Source organism: Echinops telfairi, unplaced genomic scaffold, assembly GCF_000313985.2.
Source record: "Echinops telfairi isolate 266 unplaced genomic scaffold, ASM31398v2 ScPeMD7_3533;HRSCAF=4204_0, whole genome shotgun sequence".
NCBI lineage: Eukaryota > Metazoa > Chordata > Mammalia > Afrosoricida > Tenrecidae > Echinops > Echinops telfairi.
Window position 1 is genome coordinate 49,289,312 of NW_022107431.1, and position 15,837 is coordinate 49,305,148.

A 15,837-nucleotide genomic window follows, 5' to 3' on the forward strand; every position below is an offset into this window, starting at 1 on the left:
ACATGGTGCCCAGTGAGAGTGCCAGCGAGGCAGCATGGTACAGTGGGAAAGGGTGCCTTTCGGAGACTGGCATCCTTGAGTCAAAATCTTGAGTAGGAATCATGAAAATTGGGTGACTTGAAACATGACCTTGCTTCCCTCGCCTTCTTCATCTTGGGGGAGTTTGAGATGGAAATCCAGTTTAAGAGAAGGAATTTTTTTTGGCAGTTTAAAACCTTTATTAGATAACCAGGCATTAGTTTTCATCCACGTTGACTGTCTGTAGGTTTTTGAAAGTGGTGACAGGCACGTAGGTAACCAATGTGTAGAATTTTCTTGGGGAAACTTCATCCTCATTACAATTCCTGGACAACCGCACATGGATACGGTATGGAACATTCCTGATTCCTTTGGCCCACACAACTTTGTTGAGCCTGGTGTCGATTCGTGCATTGGGTGGCCCCATCCCCTTCATGGCAAACTTCCAAATCTCCTCGAGCGCCAGAGGGGCAGGCTTCTTGAAGCCCTCGCCATGGATGTGCTTGTGAGTGTTGATGGTATACTCTCTGGTCATGACCTGGTTGATGGCCAAACGGCCCTTCTTCTTCTCACCGCCCTTCTTCACGGAAGCCATAGCTCCGGGACCAGGCTGGAAAGCAGGAATATTTTGAAAATATGATCATTTTTAAAAGATAGCCATTGAACCTATAGAATTTGCCCTCTGGAAATATAATCCTGAATTTGAGTCAGAGTCAAAGGGACCAGATAGAGAAGTGAAAGCTGACAATACAAGAGCAGTTTCTCCAAAGACGAGAAAATTGAAAGAGGAAAACTAAGATAAGAATTGAACAAGAGTTAAAACTAAGAGGGAGATATAAAACTATGGAAGGACTCAGATAAAGTGGATTGAGAAAACTAGCCTAGGAATCAGGAGAGGTTGTATGGTGTTGGTGAGGGGTTTGGACTCATAATGACCTGATAGGTTACAGTAGAGTGAAGCATTGCCTGGACTGGAAGCCATAGTGGCACAGTGGATTGAGCTGATAACTGAAAGGTTAGCCCTTTAAATCCACCAGCCTCTTCACAAGAGAAGGACGAGGCCGTTCTCTTTCAGAAACCCTACTGAGCTCCACTTTGTCCTGCAGGATCACTCTGAACTGGATTCACCTCGATGGCAGTGGGCCTGAGGCTCTAGACAACATGCGTATGGTCCGTGGTGTATTGTAGTTCCTTGTTCTGGCTGTGGTGTCGGTCCATCTCACTGGCGGCTTTTGTTGTCTTAGAGGATCCTCGAGCAATCACGAGGTCTTTTTCTGAGGTTTGGTCTTTTCTGACGACCTTGGCCGAATTTAGCCCTACATTCTTGTTTCTGCAGAGAATTCTGATGATATTTCTTTGAAGATTGATTTGACTGTTTGGAAGCCCCCCTATAGTTAGTAGAGTTGGCCCTCCATAGACAGTTTCTGTGCAATCAAAGAATCCCAGAAAGAAATATTTAGGAAAAAGAATAAAATCAATTAAGAAAATGAATTCTTTAAAAGCTAAAGAGTGTGGGGAAAATGCCATTTGCACAGTATTTGCATTCCATGAAAAACTAAAAATGAAACTCACTGCCATCGATTCCAACTCACCGGGAACCATAGAGCTGCTTCTGCGGGTTTAGGGGACTATAACTCTTGATCGGAGCTGCAGCCTCATCTTTTCCCAAAGAGTGGCTGGTCGTTTGGAACTGCTTGCCTTGCCACCAGGGCTTTTGCCTTCTATTAGGCACTATAAATAAGCTACAGATGATTTCAAGGTAACTGGGTAAGTTGTTTAGGATATATGCAAATATCACACCATTTTGCAAAAGGGAATTGAGCACGTGAAGAATTGGGTATCTAAATGTCTTAACTAATCTCCCATAGATACTGAAGGGTGATTGCTCTCTTTTCCAACACCACACCTTGAGGGTATTAATTCCTCCTTTACTAATTGTCCAGTAGTCATATGCATATGAGACAGTTGTAAAAGAAAAAGTGCACTTTAGTCATTAAAGTGACATCAAGGAGATTAAGAACCCAGAAAAGACTGAGATTTCGACAGATAAAGTAAGACTAAGTCAGGAGATGAGAAACAGGGACCCATCGTCTTAGCAGAGCTCCACCAAAAGTATGTACTGAATAAAACAAAAGTTAAATCACTGTTGATCCCAGTACTGGACAGGGTTAACTTTCCCTGTGGATTTCTGAGACTGTAACACTTTAAAGGAATAGAAACTCCTTTTTCTCCCAAGGAGCAGCTGTTGGTTTTGAACTGCTGACCTTTTGGTTAGTAGGCCAGTATGTAACCACTATGCTACCAGGGGTCCCAGTTCAGTGCTTATCCAAAAATTCCATGAAGGCTCCTTGTATGTACTGACAGGTGACATATTAAAGAATGCAATAAAAGTATACTATTTACAGAATTTTAATAAAAAAATTCTTCACTAAAAAAGTTAAAAATGGTTTTCTTTTTAGAAATACTCAGCAGAGCCTTTGATATGCTAATGTGAATTATTAAATCTATAAAAGAAGAGCCTTATACTATGCCGCATTTCCTACTTACTGGAATTTTTATCCCCTCTCCTTTCTTTTACTTGAAAATGGTCTTCCTGGAGATTACATTCCAGTGGAGAAAGACATAACATAAACAATTAAGTCAGCAAAGTGAAAGGTGCACATTAAGTGTGATATGGATAATGCACCTATTATGTATCAAAGTAACGCAGAGAAAGGTGATGGAAGTGGTAGAATTGTCTATGTTAAGGGTGGCGGAAGAAAGATGGTCTATTAGTGAAGGGGGTGAGGAAGCAAGTCATGCTTCCCCTCTGGGCAATCCCATTCCAAGTGCAATGCTGTTGAAACTAGAACAACAGCGTATTTGAGAAACGAGAAAGGACAGAAAACGGGAGGAGTCATGAGTGTGAGTCCCAGCTTGTTCCGACAATTCTTGGACAGTGTGCATCTGCCCCGACACTGAGATGCCTTTGCCGAGGTGATCTGGTGTGGGTTTGGGGCTTTATGTTTTCTATCTTTCACAGCAGATCCGCATCTTTCATTGCCTTTTCTCATTGTCTTAGCTAATGGCTGATTGACAGGGGAGGAGACCTGGCCAGGTGGTTTCTCCTCTGTCGTGGAAGGGCAGATGATGATTCTGTGGGGTTGGAGAATTAAGTAGAAGGCAAGTAGAGCGTACCATAAACCGGCGATGACCCGGGAAGAAGATGAGAATTGTAGGAGGAGCCATGGAGGAAGAGGATGGAAGATGTATTGACTTGATGCAGTGAGTTTGGTGTTGGTTTGGAGATTAATATGTATCTGTCCTATACCTGAGGCTTTCTTAGTAGTGCATTTTAAGGAGGTCCTTGAGAGGCACTCGTAGTTTGCCCTTGACCCAGTGGCACTTCAGAAAAGAAGCTTGACAATGAGCTTGTAGAGAGATTACAATCCAGAAGAACCCATAAAACAGTTCTACTTGTGGGGTCACCATGAGTCTGAATAGACACTCAAGTGATAGGGTTTTATTTTGTTTAAAGAAACAGTCCGTTAACTTTAATAGCAGAGGAGCATTTCACATTTGTCTCACTCTTTTTCGTAGTTGCTAATAAAATAACCTAGTCTTTGGAATTTATTTTTCAATAAAATGAACTTAAAATGAAAAATCAGGATTATTTTGAGGCCTAGTATTTGGAATGCCCCTGCTCATTTGTAAGTATTAAGAAAAAAGAGAGACATTCTTGTTAGCTTATTTCTTGCTCCCACAACATAGCAGTGCTTTTTAAGTTAACATGTGTCTTAAGTTATTCATGAAATATTACTTCGGAGGTGAGGGATGAGGCTTGCTATAATCACAGCTAATTGATAGATGATTAATTATAGCAGAGGAGCCACCCAGCTCTGTGATGGAAGGAGCTTCAGTTGCAGGACCTGCTGGGAGGGTCTGCCAGAGCATGGGATTCTTGGTGCTGTTGGGGAGTCAGAGGCTGCTCTGAACGGGTACATGATGAAGGAGTGCACTGAGAGCATATTACAAACTCAAATGAAGCGTGGGTGGAGTTCTTACCCAGCTTGCTATTGGAGAGAAAGTATTTGGAAAACATTTTGCGGCATTGAAATTTGATGCTTAACTTAAGCCCGATAAACCCAAAGATAGTTTCTCTTTGGTTATTCCATCTTTACAATCTATCTAAAAATGTATTTTAATCATATTTTAAAGCCTGAGTTTTATAATCATTGAATTTGTAACATAGAGGGAAAATGGGCGAGAAAAGAAGGAGTGAAAACAGTGCTAAGTTATAGCTCTACCCATGCACAGCAAAGTGGAAGGGTGTCAGTTTCTCATTAATCTGATCCATGTATTTTATTCAGCAAATTTGGTTAATCATCTACATAGGTCAGATGCTGTACATGGAGTTGGACATGTGAGAGTTAATAAGTCACAAGCTCGGCTCCCTAGGAAGAGGAGCATGGATCGCGACCTCAATTTATGGCATGCAAACCCCTCTAATTTGCCTTCCTCTTTCTTTCTCACTGGTGGGGGATAGAAGTGTTCATGGGAACAAGGCTTTCAATTTATATACAATGTAGATTATTTCACTTCAAGCCAGTGTAATAGAAGCGCTTCTTAGAAAGGTTGTTGGAGGTAGTTTTCAAAGTGATTGGATTTTATTACTCAATATAGTTAGCTTCCATAGCCTGCAGTTTACCAACATGCTTTGCCATTGGTGTTTAAAGACTGTTATATATTAAATACCTTTCTTGATCTTCATTCCTTCATCTATTGTATATAAACATATAAAATCTATCTATCTCTATATATACTATATAAAATCTATAGGTTTAAAAAAATCTCTTTCCTAATTATGCATCACCAAAAAACAATGATGAAATCACAAAGCACCTCATGACATGGATGGACCTGGAGAACATCATGAAGTTGGTCAGTAACCAGAGGATAATACGTATATACGGGCATGCACACACAAGCACACACACACACACACACACACACACACGGTTAATTTCTTTCATTTTAAAATGAATTTATTATTTTAAAAACCATTTTATTAGCACACAACCCACATAGCATACTATCCGATAGTTATAGCATAAAGAAAAACGAAAGCAAATGTTTTCATACCAAAGCAAACAGACTTTGATGGCACTCGTGGGTGTGGGCAGTGTAGGCTAGAGGGTGGGCAGAAATTGGCTTGGGTGAAGAAGATGTAGTGTTTCCTAACAAAGAAGAGAAATCAAAGGGTAATTAGGCCAACTTATTGAGGGAAGTGGGGGGATGATTAGCTTAAATTGTGTAATATGCATTGGTAAATTCCCACCTAATTCATAATAAAAAATATATCTTAAAAATTAAGCTCTTTAGTCTTTTAAAAAAATCATTTTATTGGGGGCTCTTACAGCTCATCACAATCCATCCATCCATCCATCCATCCATCCATTGTGTCAAATACATTTGTATATATGTTGCCATCATCATTTTCAAAACATTTTCTTTCTACTTGAGCCCTTGGTATCAGCTTATTTTCCCCCACCCCCTTCCCAATCTCCTCCCTTCCTCATGAACCTGTGATAATTTATAAATTATTATTTTTTTCATGTCTTACACTGACTGCTCTCTACCTTCACCTACTTTTCTGTTGTCCACCTCCCTGGGGACTGTATTGATACTCTCATTGGTCCTGAGTGGTTTATCTGTCCTGTATTCCCTGTGTTGCAAGCCCCTATCTGTACCAGTGTACATGCTCTGATCTAACCAGATTTGTAAGGTAGAATTGGGGTCACGGTAGTGGTGGGGGTGGGGAGGTGAGCATTAAAGAACTAAAGGAAAGCTGTATGTTTCATCAGTGTTATACTGCACCCTGACTGGCTCATCTCTTCCTTGTAACCCTTCTGTGAGGAGATGTCCAATCATCTACAAATGGGCTTTGAGTCCCCATTCTGTGCTCCCCCCCATTCACATTGATATGATTTTTTTTTCTGTTCTGGGTCTTTGATGCCTGATAACTGATCCCATCGCCACCTCATGATCACATAGGCTGGTGTGCTTCTTCCATGTGGGCTTTGTTGCTTCTCAGGTAGATGGCTGCTTGTTTATCTTCAAGCCTTTAAGACCCCAGACGCTATATCTTTTGATAGCCAGGCACCATCAGATTTTTGCATCACATATGCTTAAGCACCCATTTTGTCTTCAGTGATCCTGTTGTGGAAAGTGAGCATTACAGAATGCCGGGTTATTAGAACAAAATGTTCTTCATTGAGGAAGTACTTGAGTGGAGGCCCAAGGTCGATCTGTTGCCTTAATACTTAACAAATAAACATATGTACATATTTCTCTTTCCTTATTGTTATTTATAAATATATTTACATATGTACATGCCTGTCTTTAGACCTCTATAAATGTCCTTTGCTTCCTAGTTCTTTCCTCTATTTCCTTTTACTTTCCTCTTGTTCCACTATCATGTTTGGCCTTCATTCGAGTTTCAGTAATTCCTCTTGGCTATAATGCCGTTTATCAAGCCCCATCAGGCATCCTATGCCTTCCTCGCCATCAGTCTTAGATTGTTTGTTTTTCCCTGGTCCCTGGGTTTATTGACACCCCCTTTCTTTCCCCTGTCTCCCCCTCTCCCATTTGCTCCCCCCCCACTGGAACCATTGGTCCTATTGTTTTCTACTCCGGATTGTTTTCTCTGCGTAGATAGACATGCAGAGACAATAATAAGCACACACTAAAAAAAAAAAAAAAAAAACAAGACAAAGCAAAACAAAACAAAACAACAACAAACCAATTACCAAAAAAGAAAAGCCTATGAATAGTTCCTGGTCTCTTTGTTGACCTTTAGGAGTGTTTACCATCAAGTCTGATGGAGTGTCACACCTTGGCCCCTAAGTCTATTTTTGGCATTCCCCAGGGACTTTGTTGCTTTGCTCCCCTTGCTGCTCTGTTGCACGGCCTTAGTGTTTTGCCCCGGTGTGGTAGGGTCAGATCGGGCACAATTCCCACACTGTGTCTCCAGTGTTGTCCCTTGTAGTGCTGTGGGTCAGTGAGGGACATCATTTCTTGTCGTGGGGCCAGCCCTATTGTCCTCTCTGTGCACTGGCTGCTCGGAGCAGGAATATTGACCTTGGGGCTTGGTAGGCCAGGATGTGCTCCACTCTCTCTGCATCCCTCGCCATATTATTTATTAAATGAAAATCTGAATGGATAACAGTAGGGGGAAGAAGTTAAGTGAGGGTAAAGGACAAGAAAGCTGGCACGTGTCCTGGTTCTGAGTGTTTTGCTGACCCATTCCTCCTGACAGTAGACCAAAAAATGGTTTAATGTCATATACTTACACTAAACCTAAAAGATGGCAACTTTTTTGATTTAAGGGCCAGGTAGTAAATATTCTAAGGGTTGTGGGTCACTTATATTTTCTGTCACTTCTTTTCCAGTTCTAAAATATGAAGACGATTCTTAGTCAACCTGCCATAACAATAAATGCTGGGTATGTTAGTCCAGGTTCTAGAGAACCAAATCTAGGGATACTCATGTATATGTATAAGAGAGAGCTTTATATCCAAGAATAATTTTATGTCAAGAAAACATCCCAGCCTGGTCCAGATCAAGTCACATGCCCGATACTAGTCTATAATTCCCTTTTCAGACTCACTCAGCACGTGCAATGATGCCGAGTACAGGAAGATCACAGGCCGGTGGGTGAGAAGTCTTATGGGTCCTGTGGCTGTGGAAGCATCTCAGGGGTCTGGCTGACATCAGCATGGCTCAAAGTGGCTTGTCAAATGGAAGGTGAAGCTGAGAAGAGAGTGTGGCCTGCTTCCAGGGAGAAAGGAAGTTCCCAGGCCCATTATGAGAAAGTCACGCCCCCAAGGAGGCATCATAGGCTGTGACCTGATTGACAGACTAGACTCCACCTCTTCACTCTCAGTATCCTCAAGTTGACGCAAAGATTGTGACCCTACTACACTGGGACTTGATTTGTCCTGTGGGCTGTAGTTTGTAGTCCTCTACTGTGGAATACAATTATTAGAAAATTATCCATGGATGTCACGTTATACTTATAAATTGAACCTGAAGCTAGTTTATAACTGATCCCTTCTAGGCTGTCCGGCACCTGACAACATCTGTGCCTGAGCTAAGACTTCATTAGGGGGACACAGTAATGGCATCCTTTTTAAAACAAAATAAAACAAAAGCCAGAAAACAACTATGACAACGGTGTTAAGAAACAATTTGTAATGCCAACTTTCTGTATGGGGTGATGCTGTCCCAATAGAACGAATTAATCATTTTTTATTCCTTTTCTTTTTTTCTGAAAATATTTGTATGATTTGATATTATTTCTTCCTTGAATTTTCTTTAGACTTAACTGATGAAACCACTTAAGTCTTAGAATATTTAAGCAGGGGAGGGGAAGCAGAGAGAGGGGTCATTTTCGATAAAGAATACAATTTCTTTAATAGTTACAGGGCGATTCCATTTTTGTTTCTTCTCTTACGTCAATCTTGCCAGTTTGGATTATTTTTCAAGAGATTTGTGTACTCACTTGAGTGCCAAATGGATTGGCATAAAATTGTTCCTACTATTCTCATATTATCCGTTTAATGTCTGAAAGCTCTGTGTTGATAACCATTTCTGGATCCTGATGCTATCTGTTATTTCTCTATTTTTATGAATCAGTGTAGCCAAGAGCCAAATCGGCTGTTACATTTTTTCCACTACTTCTGTTTCATTGGTTTCTGATCTTCCTACATTACTTAGCTTTTCTCTTTCTGGCTTCCTCAGGTGGTACTTTAGGTCACTAATTTTAGTTCTTCTTCTTTCCCAATACAAACACTTCTAATACTAGAATACCTTAGCTGTGTCCTATGTATTTTGATATGTTATCATTTTATTGTCATTCTGTCTCAACATTGTCTGGGATTGTTCTCTTGTGACTTTAATTCATGCATTCTTTGGAAGTATGATTTTTAGATGTTTAAGTATTTACAGTTTTTCTTGGTATCTTTTTGTTTTCAATTTCTGTATAAATTCCATTTTAGTTAGAGAAAAAAATCCGCATGCTTTTTTATTAATTTGTCATGAAACCATCAACAAAACATGCCATTTCCACTATTTCTACATGTGTAATTCAGTGACCTTGATTATATTCTTCAAGCTCTACACCCATTCTCACTATCCTTCTCCATATCATTCTACACTGTGAGTCAAAATTGGGTCCATGACAGTGAGTTTATTTGTGCTTGGTGGGGGTGGTTATTAACATAAACACAAAGTCTTTGAAGTAAAAAACAACCCCTTTCTCCCTTGCTCCTTACTCTAATAGTTGGTTTCTATATATTTGCTTATTTCATGTAAGAGAGATCATATAGTGTTTTCCTTTTGCAACTGACGATTTTGCCCAACATAATGCTTTCAAGGTTCACCCAAGTTGCTGGCATCCCTGAGAACTTCCTTTTTCTTTATGACAGAGTAATCTTCCCTTGTATGTACACAGAACATTTGTGTATTCATTGATAGTTTGCTGGACATTCTGGTGGTTTGTATATCTTGACTAGTAGAAAAAGTATCGCAGTAAAAAATGTCAATTTTCCCCCCCAAACCATTTTATTAGGACCTTATCCAGACATCATTCCATTTCATAGTTCAGATATGAAGCAGTGATGTACAATTGCTACCACAATCAGTTTCAAAACATTTTCTTCTTTCTTGTACTTCTTGATATCAGATCTCTCATAACTCCTTCACTTCCCCCTGCCGTACCCCCAGGAATTCTTATTCCAGTTATTGTCTCTGTAAATTCCTCCATCTTGAGTTTCATATAAAAAAACCCCCCAGAGAAGTACATAACCTAGAGTTAAGAAGATCACTGATAATGACAAAATACAAGAGAGATAAACCCCAATAAAACCCAGAAAATATTAAAAACTAGATCAAGCACAAAGTGAATCAAAAGGGAGGTCAAATGCCAATTGAGATAGTCAAAGTTTATTGTGCCAACCTGGCTGATAAACACATGTGGGGTTAATTGAAGGGCGGAGGGATAAATGGCTCGGTGAGCCTCGCCTTTCTAGTTCTCGGGTCTCTTGTTTTGTGATCGTCGGGCCAGGGTGAAGCTGCCTTGGCCAGTTCCCTGCTTCAGCTGGCAAGGCTCACTTCCTGCAAGACATCCCTGAGGAGAAGCCGCATGGATCTACCCCGATGTAGCCCTGGGTGCTGGAGCAGCCACGTGGAGACCTGCCAGCACTGAGATGCTTACACGTTCGCTGACTCAGCTTTCCTCCTGCAGTTGGTGTCATTGCGTGTGTTTTCTGAGATGGAGGAGGACTTTGTGGATTGCTGGTGGACATATGGGTTAATGTTGGTGTTGTGGGCTTGGGCAGCCCTGGGTTGGGATGTTTTCTTGATGTGCACTTACCCTTTACATAAAACTCTCTCTTATACATATGAGTTTCTTTAAGGTACCTAGACTACCACTAATTCAAGCACAAAGTGAATCAAAAGGGAGGTTGAATGCCAGTTCAACCACTCAAGTCAGATTTATCATTTAATCTTCTAGCGTTGTCTCTCCCAACACTGTCTGATAACCAGGTTATTTCTATCCCTTAATTATGGTTAGAGGGACAAAGTATGGTGTCCAATTTGTATGATTTCAGTGATTTTCATTTCACTAAGACTCTAAAATACCCCCATCCTGCCAATTATCTTAGTGAAACACTGAAGAGTGTACACTCTGAATTGTAGGAGGTGATGGTCAATAAAAGTGATTGATAGATTTTTGAAATTTTTTTCCAGATATTTTACAGCTTCACTGAGTTTTTGGTTTTTTTTTGTGGTCCAGCTTTGTTAGTTGCTTAGGGGAAATTAAAAAAACAAACAAAAACTTTTAGAATAGTAGTGGGTTTGAGGTGTGTGTTTTTCCCTCAGTGTATAGAAATACAAATAATTTAAAAAATATATTGTATACTGAAACTTTCTAGAATCATTTAATAGCCTTATTTCTTTTATGTGTGGGTTCATTAGGATTTTCTGGAATAAAATATTTTGTCTTCATTCCTGAAGGAAATATTTTTGGGCTGTAGAATTTTGACTCGGCCATTTAATTTCCTTTAGCACTGTGAAGATTTTTGTTATACGCTGTGTTCTCCTCCATGGTTTCTGGTCAGAAAACCATACTTTCAAGGATTTATTCCCAGTATGCTATTTGATCATTTTTCTCTTACTCGTTTTAAGATCTTTTTTCTTTATTTTTAGTTGTTAGGAGTTTGGCTGTTAAAAGTTCAAACGTGGTTTCTTTTTAATTCATTCTGTTGGACTGAGTTTCATGCTTTTACAGATCTATATGCTTTTTGTTGTATATCTAATTGGGGGTGTTTTCAGGCATTACTCTTTTAAACCATTTTCCCCCCTACCTTAATAGCTTTCTCTTCTCTTTCCTGGCCTTTAATTGCAAGCATTGTCACTCTTTGGTATTGTCCCAAAGGTTCTGAGTCTGGTTGGTTTTGTTTTACTCGTGCCGTTCCATGTCTCTCTGTTCTTCAGATTGGATCATTTATTGATCCAATCTATTGATCTATTTTCAAGTTCTCTGTCTTTAACCTCTGTAATTACCATTCTGTTAGTGAACCCATCTGTGATTAAAAAGAATTCAGACATTAAATTTCTTCAGTTTAAAGATGCTTAAATGCTGTTTTCCAAGAAGTTTTATATCTCTGAGATTTTTCTCCCTGTTCACTTCAAGTGCATTTGCCTTTAGTTCATGTGCATAGATATAATAATTGTTTTAGTGCTTTTGATGATTCTAACATCCGACTCACCTTAAAGTTGACTTTATTGATTGCCTTGTCTCTTTTGACTGGTTTGCATTGTCCTTTGTTTTGTATGCCAATTATAGAGTGTGCCCTGGATGTTGTAGATGTTATGTTGCAAGAACTTTGGGTTCTGTTGTCATCATTTGAAGAATGTTATTTGGTTTTAGGGGACCATCAACTCGAATGGGATTATATTGGAGCTTCCATCTTGCCTCTTGTTGGCAGTGGTTCAAACTTCAGTTGGGTTTTGGAAGCCTTTGCTGTGTTGCTTTGTGTCTGCTCCGTGTGTGTGGTTCAAGAGTTATGCTGAGACTATAAGCAAAGCTTACACAGATTTGGGCATTATTTTGTCTTCTGTGTGTGGGGTTTCTCTCTCTCCTCCCTCTCTCTCTCTTTAGTTATAAGGGCACCATTCTCTGTGCATCTGAATAAAAAGGTAGCAAGGTAACTAGTGGAATTGTAACGATCTACATACACTGCAGATTTGTTATGACTGGAGCTTACCCACAGGGCAAAATTTTAAAAGAAAATGGAAACTATAAAACTAATTCACAAATCCATGTTTTTGCTATCCTCCATCCTCCTTTTGCCCTCTTGCTCTTACTTATGTCTCAGTGTTTTCACATAGGGTTTTTGTACGTTTTCTTTCTTCCCACGGGGTTTGCAATGTTAATGGGTACTATGGGGAACTTAATTGCTGTAGAACAACTGGAAATTATCTAGTGTCTTTTTATTAATGAATAAAGTAGTTACTCTATAAAGAACAAGACAATAATAGTTTAACATAAACACTAAACATAGAATTCAAAGCATTAAATATCTCGGATCATTGTTGGAAATAAAGCCTATATGGATACATTGATTACTCCAGACTTCTCAAAGAATACGTTTTAGGTATCTGGGGCTAGGAAGACATTAAAGGTAATCAATATGATCACATATATTATCTTTTATACCCAAAGTGAAATTTATGACCCAAGTAAACTTTGTTCAGATTAATCATATTGTTATCTATATCCACATAGCCATACACCCTTAAGGTAAATAAAAAATGATCAAAGCAATATATTAGCAAGGTACTATCAGAAATTCAAGCAGGATCCAAAACATTATGGGGATCAAAGGATATTATTGTTGATGCCAGATTGATCTTGGCTGAAAGCCGAGAATACCAGAAAGATGTTTACCTCTTTTATTTCACTTTGCAAAGACATTTGTGTTAGTCGGGGTACTTTAGAGAAACAAATCCACAGAAACTCATGCATAAGAGAGAGTTTTATATAAGGTTAAGTGTGCATCAAGAAAACATCCCAACCCAGTGCTGCCCAAGCCCACAAGTCCCACATAAACCCATATGTCCAACACCAATCCACAAAGTCCTCCTCCATCTCACAAAGCAGACACAATGACGCCGACTGCAGGAGGAAAGCCGAGTCAATGAATGTGCAAGCATCTCAGAGCTGGCAGGGGTCTCCACTCAGGTGCTCCAGCACCCAGGGCTGCATCGGGGTAGGTCCATGTGGCTTCTCCTCAGGGATGTCTTGCAGGAAGTGAGCCTTGCCAGCTGAAGCAGGGAACTGGCTAAGGCACCCTGTTCCGACGATCACAAAGCAAGAGACTTGAGAACTTGAAAGGCGAGGCTCACTGAGCCATTTATCTCTCCACCCTTCAATCAACCCCACCTGTGTTTATCAACCTGGTGGTCACAATAAACAAACTACCTCAACATTTAAATAAGTGGACAAAGCAAATTATGTATAACATTGTGAAGAATGAGGATTTCAGAACACTTAACTGTGCTTCTATGGAACACGTGCATAGGCCAAGAGGCAGCCATTTGAACAGAGCAAGGGGAACATCGGGAAAGGTGTTGTTAGGGTAGTATTGTTTCAACCTACTTAATCCATCTATATGCAGACCAAATAATAAAATAATGCATTACAAATAAGACATAGGTAAATCTGCTATAAAAGACCTCTTCAAAGTATTACAGAGCAAAAATTTCACTTTGAGCACTATAGACATGGTCTCTTCCATTTTTTTACATGCAAGTGAAAACTGAATAGTGAACAAGGAAGATCAGGTAAAATTGGATGCCTTTGAGATATGGTGTTGACGAAGACTTGAATGTGGAACATATGGACAGGGAGAGTTCTTGTACGTTCTGACTTGGAAGATAGTGCATTGACTGAAATAGGAAGCAGAGGGGGAGGAACATGGTTAAAGGAAAGATAATTAGCCCCATTTTGTACCAATTATGTTGGAAATTTCTGTAGCACACCCAAGACACCCATTTTGCTTATTGAGTTTACAACTCAACTGGTACTTAGCAGCTGCTGCTGAGGATCCTGTGTGGTTAGTGTTCCGTTTGTAAGGATGGCTTTTCCCATATAAGAACTGAATCATGCATCACACTTCTCCATATGCTTCTTAGCAGTATGTGCATGTTATATATGCATGTTCTGTGTCCTGAACTTATAAGTGAAAATAAAGAATACATCATTGGAATTTTAAACCTGAAAAAAATGTTTTAACATTTAAAAAATTCTTTTCAGCCTCTCTGCACTAATAGAGCATTAATTCAACTCATCAGTGAAATGTCAACCTTGCTTCTATTTATGTTCACTGACCCCAGCTACCTTTATCCTTGTGTCAGTAGCAGCTGCCCCCCCCCCTTCTGTCCGTTTATCATACCAACAGAGTCACTTAAGGTTGGGCACATTTCAGAAGAGCTAACACCTACTTTGAACATACTCTCAGGAGGTATTATTTGCTCATTAGCTGGGACTCTGAAAACTTTTTTAAATTCTAAAAGTTGTGTTGTACATGCCTAGACTTTCAGAAAATTTGAACTTCTGACTTTTGCCAACTTTATCTAGCCAGACAGTGTGCAAAAATATCCTGAAAATCTCCCCCCGCCCCCCAGATGTATAAAGAAATTGTGTTTTTCCCTCTGCCACTCTGCTGCTTTTACATTAGACCTTTCTGGGGAACGTAATTTTCTCCTTTGTGTGCACAGGGTATGGCCTAATCCCCTTAGCTTTGAAAGGCTGTGGTGATTACTGATGGGGAGAGCAAAAGGGACCAGCAGCGGATCTCTTGATTGACCCAAATGCAGTGAACTGATAGCACTTTGATGGATGCCGCAATGCCCCCTGCTGGGTGCAGGGCAGTGGTGGATGAGAAAGCATGTGCACAGCCCAGAGTTACATGCCTCTTTGATTTCCTGTCTTCCATTTAAGTCTAATACTTCAAGCACAAATGGCTTTTCTAGATGTTCATTTTACCTATCACCCATAGAAATTATGAAACTCTTGTTCTCCACTTGAGCTTTAGTCAAGGGCATATTCTCTGACAACCCTAAACCTGCCTCTGCCTTGCCTTCTCCTCTCACCTACCCCTCCCATCCTCTTTTCTATAGTTAAATATTCTTTTTTTAAATTTTCTCTCCATTGCTCAATGTCTCCAGACTCCATCCTGGTTGTCGATAGGGGCTGTCAAGCCCATTTTCAGTGACAGAGGAGAGCTGTCTCATAGTTTCCTGGCTGGCATCTTTACAGTCTAGAGCAGGTCACCAGCCTTTTCTTCCGCAGAGCCCCTGGGTGGGTGTCGGAAGGTATGGAGGTGGCTTCTGATCTCCTCTAATTTCACAAGGTTGAAAGACATCAAACTCAAAAACCACCCAAGGAAAATTCCCATGAGACAGACGTCAGGTGTGCCTGCATCCTCCAACCTCCTTTACCCAATCCTGGCACCAACCATCCCTCCCATGTCTCTCACTACTTCTCTACTTGGCCCGATAGCTCATTGCAATGGGCACATTTAACACAATAGCAATACTCATGACTAGGGGCTTATTTAAAAAGTCAACAGGTTACAGTTTGGGATTAGAAATGTTCAGGATGCAATTCTTCTAGTCAGTAGTGCCTTTTCTGAGCCATGACTGCAGGCAAGCCTCTTTCTGGTTCTTGGCCTCTTAGCCATGTGACTCATTCCTCTTCTTTTTTTTCAA

General features: G+C 40.2%; 1 protein-coding gene across 1 annotated transcript; it reads right to left on the minus strand.

Annotated features, from left to right (window-relative positions):
- Positions 1 to 235: 235 nt before the first annotated feature.
- On the minus strand, positions 236 to 619 carry LOC101643700 (60S ribosomal protein L31-like). The gene has a single exon (XM_045294714.1). It carries the CDS (start codon positions 611 to 613, stop codon positions 236 to 238), a length of 378 nt encoding a protein of 125 aa, XP_045150649.1. The 5' UTR covers positions 614 to 619.
- Between the last annotated feature and the right edge of the window lie 15,218 nt (positions 620 to 15,837).

Bases quoted from the DNA above. Each gene is read 5' to 3' on its own strand.
- LOC101643700 (XM_045294714.1), bottom strand. From the start codon at position 613: ATGGCTTCCGTGAAGAAGGGCGGTGAGAAGAAGAAGGGCCGTTTGGCC.